This window comes from Haliaeetus albicilla, chromosome 11, assembly GCF_947461875.1.
Source record: "Haliaeetus albicilla chromosome 11, bHalAlb1.1, whole genome shotgun sequence".
NCBI classification, from domain to species: Eukaryota; Metazoa; Chordata; class Aves; order Accipitriformes; family Accipitridae; genus Haliaeetus; species Haliaeetus albicilla.
In genome coordinates, this window is record NC_091493.1 from 5,547,861 (window position 1) to 5,561,692 (window position 13,832).

General features: G+C 39.7%; 1 protein-coding gene across 2 annotated transcripts in view; it reads right to left on the reverse strand.

Moving 5' to 3' along the window:
• Positions 1-13,832, reverse strand: part of PRKG1 (protein kinase cGMP-dependent 1) — a 521,708-nt gene that overhangs the window by 188,788 nt on the left and 319,088 nt on the right. For both annotated transcript variants that reach the window (XM_069795904.1, XM_069795903.1), the window contains exon 4: positions 9,765-9,870. In XM_069795904.1, coding sequence (XP_069652005.1) covers positions 9,765-9,870 — 106 coding nt within the window. The remainder of the gene's footprint in view (positions 1-9,764; positions 9,871-13,832) is intronic.

A 13,832-nucleotide genomic window follows, 5' to 3' on the forward strand; every position in this document is an offset into this window, starting at 1 on the left:
AGACAGCATTCACCCTAATAAAAAAAAAGGCGGAGGGCTGGATTTGGAAATTAAATAAGTAGAAATAACACCATTATTTTTAAAGGCTAACAACCAAGAGAAAAAGTCCAAGATTTAATTCCTGACATCACCTTGCCTTCTCAATTAATCAGCAGCTATATTGAAGACGGGGGCTAAACCACTCCAGAAATACAAGTATCCCTAGAGCTCCAGCTTTTATATAAACCTGCGAGAACATGTACCAAACGTCACCAAGAAAAGCTCTTCTGTTAATTGATTGTACAGAACAGATTAATTCATTTACAGTCATGGCTTTACTCTGGCTTGACTTCAGTTTTTTCCGTCTCTGCCTTCCCCGCAGACACCGACCCCCTTGCCAGTTTGCTTCCCACGGCTCCTAGGCTGGTTATCTTCAGCAAGTTTTACAAAAGAGAAGCACAGCCCATCCTTGCATTTATTCTGGGAAAACTGCAATAAAACCATTTTGGAGCTGCTGTTGGACAATGTTTCAGATTAGGTTTTTTCTTAAACTAAAGAAAGAGACACTCCATAGGTCTTCCTGAGAGCATCTGGTTTGTGAGGCTTGCCATATAATGAATAAGGGTATTTTGACTGATCTGAATCATGAAATTTTAGTTTTCAACTGCTTCTTGTTTTTTTCTGCTCATTTGAAAAGAAATACTTCTCTCATCCAACTTAGATGGCAGAATTGCTGACCCAGCTGAATTTTTTTGTTGTTCTTGCATTTTACCCCTGCAACAGTGAGGGTTTATGCATGATCTTTCCCTCTTCCTTTCTAAGCAACATTACAAAGCTTCATTGCTATTACCTTTTAACATTTAGCAATGACGGAATTGTCTTTCCCTTTTCTTTCTATGCAAATAAGCTTGAAGAGCTCAAATGGCTATGCATGGACCTGCAGAATAGATTTTACCTGGACGATGTTGACTTGGAACCACTACAATAGAATAACCTAGAAGGAGAAGGCAGTGATTTAAAACCAGATAAGATCTTGTGCTTATGGAGATCATGAGTGCATCTTTGGAGGTGTTTTTCCTTACTGATAGAGTCACTAGGGGAGGAAAAAGGACATATGTGGCTTTGTTCTCCTTTGAAACGTAAAGATGTTATCTCATGTAGCACAGCAATCCTACCAGCAAATTAGATTTTACCTCACCAAGAAAACTCTTGATTTGAATGAAATAAATGGGCAAAGAAAGTCAAACACTTCAAATCCTCACCATTCACATATGTTGTATTACCGCTACCACCTGTGGCCTCCATCGCACAGCCCGTGGTTTCTGTTTTTGCACCCCCTGGTTCCTGTAACTGGCTGTTTCCCACTAGATGTATCAATCCATCGTTTCTGCAAAGCCCTAAATTGCCCCATGGATGGACATTAGGAGCAAAGTCACTGTCTGTCACCTGCCTTGGGTAAATTATTTACTGCCAAATTGCAGACTGGCAGCAGTGGCAAAAGGGGAATCACAGCACACCCCATCGAGACCTGCTGCGATTCCCCCTTCAGTGTGCAAAGGAATAGGTCTGTGCAAAGAGGGTAGATTTAGGTTAGATGTAAGGAAGAAGCTCTTCACTGTGAGGGTGGTGAGGCACTGGAACAGGTTGCCCAGAGAAGTTGTGGCTGCCCCATCCCTGGCAGTGTTCGAGGCCAGGCTGGATGGGGCTTTGAGCAACCTGGTCTAGTGGAAGGTGTCCCTGCCCATGGCAGGGAGGTTGGAGCTAGATGATCTTTAAGGTCCCTTCCAACCCAAACCATTCTGTGATTCTATGATTCAATGACATTAAAATGAGATATAGACTTATTCCCATTTGTATTTATCACATTTCAAATACAGCTGACATCAAGACCAATGCCATCTTCAAGGCAGTCCAGGGGCGGCTGTCTTCAACCCCCTTAATGCACTTAATCTGGTTACTGCAGCTGCCTTGATTGAAATGCTCCCACGTAAAAAAAAAATTGCAATTATTCCTCCCCCTTTCTCATGCTTTGAATCAAGAAGAACATGAGACTTTTGTCTTCTTCTCACTTCTCCTCCCTTTTTCTCGTGCTGCGTTGCCTCCAATAAAGATTTTCCTCAGACTAAAACATGCTTAGTGAATATTAAATTTCTATTCCTTAAAAAATATCTGCCCCAGCCCCTTTGTATGCATTATCAGCGTTCACGAGGGATCACAGAGGCTAGATTGCGGCTACTGAAATAATTCATTATAAAAAGTGTTTTTAAAATACTTAAAAAAAAATCTTAACCCAGCCTTTTCTCCACCGAAAGATGAGAAAGACAATTTTTCTTGTTAAAGGGCAAAAGAAAACTGACAGTTTGATACCGTGGCGCATCATTTCAGTTCTGCTTCAGCGCCTGCCTGTGCACCGTGGTGTGGTAAAACCACCTCCTCACGCTCAGCTGCCTGCAAACAGAAACTTCCGCAAGTGTCCCGCAAGCACAAACTGAATTTAAAGCAATACGGTCAAAAAACCAAACAGAACAGACAGACAAGATTTTGTGCAATTTCCAAAGACGAAACACGGCTTCTTTTCCACGCAGGGCTACTGAAACACCACAAAACCTGTATCACAGGCTGTCTTCACACTTTATGCATGAGCCCAGGAGGTGCAAGGCCCTCCTGAGCTCTCCTGTGGGCACCTTGGCTATCTTCACCATCGGCAGTCTTACACTCAGCTTCTGACCTAAACCCACGCCTGAATCCTTCCCATGCCTGCCCACAGAAATACAACAGCCGTTTCCTTCTTTCTACCTTTAGGCCACCCCTAATTTGCTTCCTGACATCTTATTTACTTTCTGGTTTGCATCCCAGAGGCTGCCACTGCCCCCCCCCTGCTGCGGCAACTCATTAACGCTCTTCCCCGCCGTGACCACCTTGGCCGACCGCCCGTTTCCAACCCACTCTTGCTCCCTCTTGCTTTTACCTGGGAGGGCTCAGTGATCCTTGGCAGCCCATTAGCTGCACCCTGTTGACACACGCACAGATTCGCAGCGGTTTGCATGAATTACAGCCTGGGATGCGGCGCTCTGTGTGCTCCGGTTTGTCGTTAACAGTGAGAAATCCAAGCTGAGAAACACAAAGCTAGTGGGGGTATGTGTGGCTTTCTAAAATGTCTCTTTTCCCCAGTGCTAGCTGTAACACATGATTTATCTAACTAAAACGCAGAAGATTTAACACACGATTTGTCTACCCAGACTTCAGAAAACTAAAGTTTCAGTCTTGCAAACCCTCTCAAGTCATCTTAGCCTTCCCCACTAAAGCTCCAGGTATAACTTGGTGTAGCTCCTCACGGCACAGTGAGTTTAATGAGACCTTCAGAGAGTCAAGAGGTAAGCTGTACTTCCACCTCATCTTAAAACAAAAAACCCAAACAAGAGAAAGGGACAGTATATAGAAAGGTTTTTTTGTTGCATACAAGTATGAATTAATTCTTCATTTTGAGGATCAGTGAGGAGTCCTATAACACCATTAAACCTTCCTGCACTAACTGTGCTCAAAGTTGAGTTGATTTTCTGCCTGCTTGATAGTCCCTCTTGCTTACCTTTTTGCTCACAATTATGAAAAAAGGATAATTTTAACCCTCACTGTGAACTCAAGGTGGCTGTAGACCTCAGCCAAGAATGAACTAGGTGGATGACTGCTCTGAAAGAGTCCCCAGAGTTTCCAGGTGCCCTCTTCAAAGCCAGCCCTTCTTGTGATGTGGAAAGACTACATCCACTTATGCTTTCCAGCTAAAATTACCACATAATAGATGTGCTCTAATGCAGATCAGTCATTCAGTCTTCCCTCTCTCAGCAGACCTGTGGGGTTCATGCAGCGTGAGGTGACAGAAGGAACAGTGCATCTTCAGAAAGGAAGGAAGATACTACTTGACAGCTCTGCAAACTGGAGTAAAATTGTAGGTGGCATACGATCCAACTCACTTGAGTTATGCTAACAGGAAAGAGAGGACTGAAAAATGTCATGTGTGAATGCTTCAGAAGAAAGAAACGATTCAGAGCTTTCCACAGACAGAAGTCAGAAAGCCACCTCAGCTGCAAAGCAGCCAAATTATGTATCTATTACCTCTCCCTGGTTTTACTCTTTTCTGGGCTTCTTATTATGGTTAGTATGGGGCAAGGTAGAGGAAGGTGAACTGATTTTCAGGTTTTGTCATCTCATCTATAGCTCTTGGGAGATCCTGTTTGGATGTTTCTAGCCTTTCTGGCTCCATCCAGCAGATCACAATCTGGACATAAGCTTTCTTGTCACCATATCAATAGCACGGTTCATGGATTGCGTGTTTGATATGGTGTTTGTCAGCCTGGACAGCAACAGTGAAAGTAAAACTGGGGTAACTTGACAGAATTCTTGGTTGCCTCTGAGGTCAGACAGAACCTGATCGTGATGTTAACAGTCTGGCTTGTTCCCCCTAGAGACACTCCTTGGACTGTCTTTGAAAATTTGGACATCCTAAAGGCGGATGATGGCCAGACCCTGTGGTTGTGAACACCCCTCAAGATGATGCTCTTGGCCTTCGAAGTCTTGGACCGCACACCCATCCTAGGGGAGATGGTCCTCTCCGTTTTGGTCTTGAGCAACATCTTGGGATGAAAAGGATGCGGGTCTAGATGGGCTCCTGGTTTAAATCAGTACATCTGTTCTTATATTTAGCTTTGCATTAAGAATAGATGCATTTATTTGCTTTATAGAAATAATTTTCCCTTTCCTTTTTCTCTGCTATCCCCTCTGTTCACTTTGTTTATGTTCCAGTGCTCCACAAAAGTTGTCTTTTTTAAGCCAAAACCTGTTTTGCAGATTTAGTCAGCTGAAACAATCTTAACGTACATACTCCACCAACTCACCATCCATCTCCAACTCTCTTTTTCCAAAGTCCCTCCTTCCTTTGCCTCACTTTCATAATTTCTCTCCGACTTCTATCCAGTATAATTTCACCCAAAGTTGCACTTCAGGAAACATTTCCTGTGAAACTGCAGGCAGTCTTTCAAGACACAGTCATTTAAAAAAGCTACACACATTTTTATATTTGCTTTCCTCTCACTGACAAATGACTCCATGAAATGCAAAACTCTTAAATCATCACGCTACTCACATTGACCAATTTCAGTACTTGTTGCCACAATTAAGTATGTGGCTACACACAAAAAACTCTACCAGCCTAGTGCCCCACGCAGATAAGCTGTGAGTGCATAAACTCCTATTTCTTAAACATAACCAGCTCACTTCTGTCGTGTCTGCCCAGATCACAGCTTCCCACTTAAGCCAATTTGGAATCAGATAAAACTGTCAATGAGACTCAAGATCAAGCCAGAGTGCTACAACAAAATGGTAAAGGCTGAAGAACGGGCATTTCTTCAGCCAGATCAAAGTTTTTGACATTAACATTAAGTTAAAAGCTTGGGCTAACAAGATACTTTAATTTTCTTTCTACTAGTGCTACTGATTTTTTATCTGTAAGATTCAAATTGGTGTGTGTATGTGCAAGCTTCCTTTAAGTTTCCATTTCTAAAGCTAGATCCTGCCTCCGAAGCGACACGGAGTATTCATCATGTGTTCTCCTGATCCGCTCCAGGGTCTTGGATGAATCAGAGTTTACACAGTGGACCAGACCATAAGGCCTCTTTTTATGGAACATTTAGGAAGTTTTTTTGTAAAAAAAATACAATATTTACTCTTCCAAGGCATTCTGGTCTTTAGGCTTTTATGATTTAGCAGGAAATTATTACACTTTCCACAGCATAAGGCTTTTTCCCATCTTTTATTTCCTGGACAGATTTGTTTTATAAATAGCTGTTTTCTTAACTGAAATACTCTGTTCTTGCTTAAATGGAATTATTTTTAGTATAGGCTTGAGAAAGAAATCATTCTAACGTTGTAACAATGAACATTTCAGTGAGATGTACAGTTGATTTTAGCACAGCTGTAACCTCCACTGCAGAATGATGCTCTTTCTTGCTTGTATAAGGGCAAATATATTCAATGATATACAGAAAGCACTAAGTTGGGTAAAAACTAAACAAGTGTTCAGAAAAAAACCCTGTAACATAAGGAGTTACTAAATTGACAGCACAACATTGCATTTTAACTTTTTACTGTTAGCTGCACTACGAACTAGCCTGATGTAGCATTGATCTGGCCACATAATGAGCTACCTAAAATTTGTGTTTCAAAGGGAATCACTGCTATGATTTGTCATTCAGCATATACACAGAGATCAAAAAATAGTCTGGATTTTCCATCCCTTACTTGAAGCAGGTGCTGCTAGGGAATTGGGCCATCTTTTGATCACTTCAAGGATCAGCCGTTGACTTTGCAAGCAACAGAAAGCGATACATGGACCGGTTCCTCACAAATACTATGAAAAAGAGGATGTTCACTTGCTCCTTAGTCCAGTATATTGCAGTTGATTTATATAAGTCAGAAGAGTTATCTCAAGTTTTATAAGCCCATGAAAACTACATATTACTACTCCTTGGAGGAAACCAGGAAACAGCCTTCTGGCCCAGGACCTATTGGCAAAGTAGATCTGGATTTCTTGACGAGGAAATGTAATTTTTATGGTTTTCTTACGGCGATCAGAAGAAAGGACTGGACTATATATGCTCTGGACATAAAATGTGAAACTAAGAAAATAGTAGCTGACCTGTGTCATCAATATGTTCCTTCCGTGGAAAAACATGGCAAAGCCACTGGCAGAAGGGGTAGTATTTCGGATAATGACTACAAGGAGCCCTGGTGAAACCAGTGCTCAGATGCACCTATTTTCAGCAAGACGAATGAGGAGATATGAATACTCTCATTTTATCCCCAAAAGCTGCATTTCTATTGTATTTTGTTCGTAGGTAAAATATGTTATTGAAGAGAATGACTGTTTAGTTACTGTGACTAATGACAAGATTAGACAGGGTTAATTTTAGAGCACTGCAAGCAGAAAATAATGCTTTCCTTCCCCACTGACTTTTCTGTGAACGCGTACCATTTAAACCTTTGTTTCTATTCTGCTTGATTTCTTAACAAGCGTATTTTCAGGCACTTATTAATTAGGAAAGAAAAAAAAAAGAACACAGAATCAGGTCAATTGACATACTCCCTGTTTTCAAGATTGAACCTATTTCTTCCTTAAAAAGATTTAGAAGGAAAGCATCCTTAAAAATGAGCATTTAATGTAATAAATAAATGGAATTTATGCTGAGCTTGAGATAGCTATTGATGCACAGAGCACAACTGGAAGACACAACGGGTGAATACCATTTTGTAATGACCTTCCTACGGCGATCTGCCCCATGCTACAACTGTTGTGTAGGAAGAAATCTTTTCTTAAGTTCAAACCGTAAGATTTAAAGAAAAAAAATATTTGCTTGCCTTAAGCTTTTCTAATGAGCATTAATATGCAGCTCGACACACTGTAATAGGCTGTGTCCAAGAAGCTCAGACACAGTGTGAGAGAACGCTTCTTGGTTTCTTCTTCACACTATTTGCTTTAAAATTAAAGCTGGGCAGGCTCTGTGGAACCTGCATCCAAATTAATCTCGACAATCTTCTAGAAAATCTCCATTAAAGCTCAAAGCTTAAGAGCTTAATGTGTACATAGTTTCTGCTTTGAAATAGAGCCAGAGGCTCTAACCCCCAGAACTGATCTTGTATTCATTTTTTGGTTTCATTCACCAGCACACAAGAAAGGCCAACGCTTGTTAACGTCTGAATTTATGATTTTTTAAAGCCTTTCAGTATGGCAACAGGTTTTGTTTTCTCTCCTGAGTTTGCTTGTTAATAACCATAAACTGAGACACCTGGAAAGAGCTACACTTTGATGACTACACTTTCATGTCATCTCTGAGCAGCAGAACATCTCCATGGAGCTCCTGGTCCTCTCCAGGGAAACACCTTGTCCTCATCAGAGGTCATGCTACCTAGCCAATTATTTTAGTTTCATTATGTTATTATTATTACTTTTATTCATGACTGAAAATAATCCCAGGTGAAACTCCTGGCCATAAGGAGATGCCAGGAGGTGGGATGTCAACCCAGCCAAGAACCAGTGTAATGAGCTAATGATGCCTGAACTTCAAGTAATTCCTCACCCGTCATCCTGGTTGAGATGTGGTACAGCCACAGTAATGCCCGGGGTAACGGTCCCATGGGATCACCTTCCTGGCTCCACTTGCCCTGCCCCATCCCTAAAGCCTTGCCTGGAGATCACAGGACTGTGGTCACCCACAATACCAATATCATCACAGAGATTTAGTTAGTGTATATATATTTATGTGTTATTTTTATATACATAATGTATTATAAATAATAGATGCTATTGTTGTTGTTATGTTTTTTCTTAGTCCAATACTAACTGGAGAAAAACTAATTTAAAGTTGAATGAATATAGGCTACTCCTTGAGTTTATGTTACTGAATGTCCAAGTGAAGGTACTGTGCATGTTTTCCCAATTCTGGAAGTCTTATGTTTGAAAACACATAAAAAAGCAGGTCAGAAATAAAACTAGATCAAGCACGTGACATGGCAGGGTAAAAACTAGTATGTCCATTTTAGGGAGACCTGTCATGTGATATGGCTGCGTGGGATTAATTTTTCATCCAAAACATTCTTTTTAAGGGGGTGTATCATTACTCAGGTCACTAGTTTGCAAACTGTAAGATCTTCTAGATCATACAACAGCGCTCTTCCCTGAAAACCTCTCTCTGAAAAAAGCAGCAACTTCTGGAAATGAAGCAGTAATTGCTAAAACATTTCCCTATGTTGAAAAGTAGCCGAATCCAAAATAAAAAAGAAAGCAATCAGTTACAGCTTCCCCCTCAAGAGAGGTGAAAGGAGTCCAGTTCCGAAGGATTTTGATCACATCCCCATCCACCATCAAGAGAAATCATCTCTCGGGTATAATTTTACCCCTTGCACTGCTTCTGCACAGCAAGGGGTTGTCGGTTCTGGGGGGAAATGATACACTGGGGAATACTGTGAGCTGGGACAAGCCTGTTGTAGTGAAGCCTTCATAATGATGGGATTACTTACAGCGTCACATTGGCTTGGGTAATTTTTTTTCTCTAGGATTCAGTGACATTATGCATCTATTTGATATTGTTTTGCTGACATGAAACATAGCCTGTTCCTCACTGCTGTGGCACACTTGAATTATTGGGATACTAGACATGGCTTTGGTAAGGACCATTTGTTCCAGTTTCAGATGGCAGAACAAACCAAAGGAAAGTTTGAGAGAGACAAATTTCAGGAGTGAAAGACTTGGCTTTATGTCTTCCTTGTTACTCCTCTAACCCGTATTTTATTGCAACCTACAGTTTTTCCTTCTCTAGAAACTTGCATTTTACCTCTAGAAGCACAAGAACACACTTTGCTTCTTTCTACAACAGTTTACAAATCAGATTTTTCCCTAGGGAGGGTGGCGGGGTTTTTTGTTTTTTTTTTAATGGGTATTTTCTTTAATAAGGTATGCTTTGAATGACTCATGTTAAAGCTTATTCTCTTACACCTCGGCTGTGTGACTCTTTGCCAATGAATAACTCACAATGGGAATGAAACTAAACTGCAACAAGACTCCTCTTGGGGCTCACCCTCCTTTTGGTTGGAGGATATAGCTTACAGATGGTTAAACAGCAAATAAAAAAAAAAAACAGATGAGAAGGAAACAAATCAAATACTGCACTCACAAAAAAGTCAAAAGATGAGGACGGCAGTTTCACTGTATTTTTTGATAAAGTAAACAAGTGTCATACCTTTTTAAAAATTCCATATACTCAGTATGCTTGATGAGGCCTGTCCTCATCATTATTGTTTGAAAACATTGCCGATCAATAGCCCAAAGTTTCACATTTACGAGAGCTGGAAAAAACAAGACAAGGGGAAAATGTAATTAGCAAAATGTCAAAATTTGAAAAACCTGTTGTGAACTGCAGAGGAAAATGAATTCATTCATGAGAAAGCATGAAAATGGGTACACACTTCAAAACAGTAACATAAAACTCATCCGCTGGACAATGGACTGAGCATGCACTGAAATGATCTGAAATACCCTCAGTTTTAGCTGTCATACATGGGCTTTTGAAAAGATCACCTAAAAGCAACTGTGCGATGACAAAAAATCAATGCAGGCTGAAAGCAAGCAAGATATAGCGGGTCAGTTCATCATAACCTGGCACATAACATTGCCTATGACACCGAGTGATTTGGGGAAATTTTTTGTGCATTATCCTGTTTCCGAGACAGCAAAATTCATTAAGGTTTCATCCTACTCCCAAAGTAGAAGACAAATTTCTCCTTGACCTCAAGAGATTTTCCAGAACCAATTCCTGCTATATCCTAATAATTGAACACCTCCTGATTCTGGAGCTTTTGAGTAATTTTTTTCCAACTTTAGTTTTCAGGTCTCTGATAAATTCCAAGACTTCAATGTTACACACCATACGCTATATTATATACTTCAGAAGCAAAGTCCCGTTGTAAAAACGAGCATAACAGATTACCATTGCATAAAGTACAGATGCTCAAAGAAAACAGGATCATGTGAATTGGATGCGCAGAACCCCAAATGGTCCAGATTTTCATCTCAGATGTGGCTTAGACATTAGCATTAACTGTAATGCTTGCATACATACAGTTTATAATAGAGTTTCTCCTTAGAGAAACAGTTTAATTAAACAAAACTACTCCAAAGACCTCTGCACTTGTATTAATTTTTTTTTCCAGAGAGTAATTGCAATAAATTTCATCCCCAGATCCCATTTCACTACAGGAAACAGAAATGAGCAAAATGACTTTCAACAAAATATTTACAAATATTCTTGTAAATAAAAATCTGAGAAATGACTTTGCTTTTATTTGCTGCTCCTTTAGTTCACAGACACCCTGGTTAATGATTAGGTTTTTATCCCTAACTGCATTTGCAGGATGTAAAACCTTCAAAGTGCAAATTCAAATTTTTCTTCTCAAATCGCAGAACTAGGTGAATGCATCACATCGTTTAAAGCCTCTTTTCATTTTCAAGAGGGAAATTCCTTTTTGAGCATTTTTTAGTTTTATAACCAAACTGATGGGAAAGAATGACCTATAGCTATAGTATGAGAGATTTTTGTAAAAAAAAATTAGTCTTTCGCTCTCTTCAGAGTGGAAGAGACAATTAATATGAATGGGATCTCTGTTTTTCTGCTTTTTTACTGTCTTCTGCAAAATAGGGGGTTTAGTTGATTTCTAGATGAGCTCTATCCTAGAGGAAGAAATTAATATTAATAAAGGGGGGGGGGGGTGCGACTCACTGAAAAGGACAGTCTCCTGCTGTAATGCCTGATGAGGAGGAGAATTGGTATCAAGTCAATAAAAACTCAGAAAAATCCCAGTAAACTCACTAAGATGAGGAAAATACTATCTTGTAAAGTAGGTGTTTTCTATCTAGGTGAACAAATGTAGGTGATTTTAGCCAACCTGGCCATTTCAGGGTGGTTTGTATTCAGTGTGATGTACGATTGTCACACAAGGTAAAAAGGCAACTTGCTTAGTCATGAATAGCAAAACCACTGGTAATTCAGTATTTTAAAAAAACATGTAGAGAATGTGAAAATAAATGAATGAAATACAGGTTGGTTTTGTTTGTTTGTTTGCTTGGACTAAAATATCCAACAGCATCCCAGTGCCCTATAATGAATGCATACCATAAACACATCTTATTAGTTCATCAGTTCCAAAGTATGGCCATCCTTTAGAGTAAAATTCAAGTTTTCACCTCTATTTCTTTCACAGAGTCTTTGTAGCAAAGACATGACTGTTAAGGTGATGCCACTAGCTGAGTAAGCTCAGAAGATAGCACATACTTCAATTCACCTTTTTTTTCTATTGTCTCATGTAATTCTGAAAGATGGAGCAGCCTTCCTATCAATTTCTGTCTGCTGCTGCTTACCAATGTATTTTAATGGATTCATCATCTTATGCAAACAAGTAGCTCTGAGAAGTGAAGGTTTCATCCCGGTCTCAGTCCTGGACAGCTGCTCCTTAATGGACACGTTCGATTGGCACCTGGCACCAAATCCCTGTTAGGGTCCGTCACAGTGCTCAAGAGCACGGCCTCTGAACAGCAGAGTCCCTACCCGTGGCCCGTCGGATGCATTTATAGGCTATACATCATTACGCCTTAAATCAGTGACTGATGGCAATCGGCTAACTCTTATTTTTCATGCACATAGTGAATGATGAAGCTACTCAGTGCATTTTCCTTCCTGCAACGGGTTCAGATACAGCTGCAAAGATACACCTACCTCTGAGGTCCACAGGGGTACCATGGAGCCAGATAAGTGGCAAACATTTACTCATTCTCCTCTGATCCCCAGATGATTTATGAAGCACTACATCATGTTTGATATCAATCCCCAAAGACCAGAAAGAGTTGCTGCTGCATGGCCTGTGCTAGGCATGTTCTCACTTGGTCTCCTAATGCACTTAGGTAAATGGCAGATGGAATTTAGTACCTCTTGGGCAAAATGAAGATCCATTTATTGCTACTAGGAATTGTTCTGTTAAAACAAATCTCCGCAGCTGGCAATCTTCACGGGAGCACAGGTCCAGAGGTTTACTTGACAAGCCTAGAACAAGTCACATTCCCCTGAAAGTAGCCCCTAGTAACCCAAGGTATATATACGTACAACTATATATATATGTGAATATATATATAAAATTTCATACATACACATACTTACATATATACTTATTTATAATTTTATATGTAGTATATGTAATATAATTATAAAAAATATATATTTTATTATATGGGGGTTTTTTATATATCCTCCAATTATACATACAGGTATGTAATAACTAACTGAACTAACAAGGACCATGCAGCGCAGGAAAAGTTAAGTGCAGACAATGCACTTCTGCACTGCTAATTATAATCACTACTTATACTTTATATTCACATTTATCCTGCCTAATGATAAACAGATGTTTTAATAATGGCTAATCACAGTAGAGCTTTAAATGTCAATATGACCCTTATAATCAGGTGTGAGCTTCATCTCCTGTGATGCTTAAAATCTCCTGTAAATGTGTTAGAAGGTTACTGAAGGAACAGTAGGAATTCTGTAAGATTTGACAACATTAACAACTTAAAAGAAATATATTTATGAGTGCCCTGAGATGAAAAAATTGTATATGGGATGTATACCACAAAGTCAATTCTGCTGTGAATAACCAAGTCATAACAGATACAGACAGAGGTGACACAGATTTTCTTGTCCGTCCCTCTGCAAAGAGCGTGTGTTGGATGTTGGAAGTAAAATTTTCTGTGAAGCACGATTTCAGGAGAATATCTTACTCTCTGACTGCAAGAACTACAAACATAAAGGAATACGATAAATAACATTATGAAAACAGATGTGTGTACATGTATCTGTGATGGGAGTTTCCTAAGTCTACTCAATAATATAAAATATTATAATGCAATCAAAGCAGCTCCACTGGAGTTACTCTACAATTAAAGTTTATTGCCTCTTTTATACTTTTTCATACTAAAATGTTATAGCTGGGGTTTCATTTTATCTTTGTAACAGCACATAACCCAATCACTGATCATCCTAGAAGTCACCAAGATTTTGGCTGGCACACAAAAAAAGTTGCAATGTATAAGGCAGCAATATGCATGCTCACAAACTAAGGTATATTATAAAATATTTATTTGTCATAAACACTCCTCCTTCACTCTGAGACACCAATAGGGATGCCCAGTACTGGGACCTCTAAATGACTGTTTATATGGTATCACCACTGCATTTTTAGGAGCCACAGCTCTCCAGGTGAGG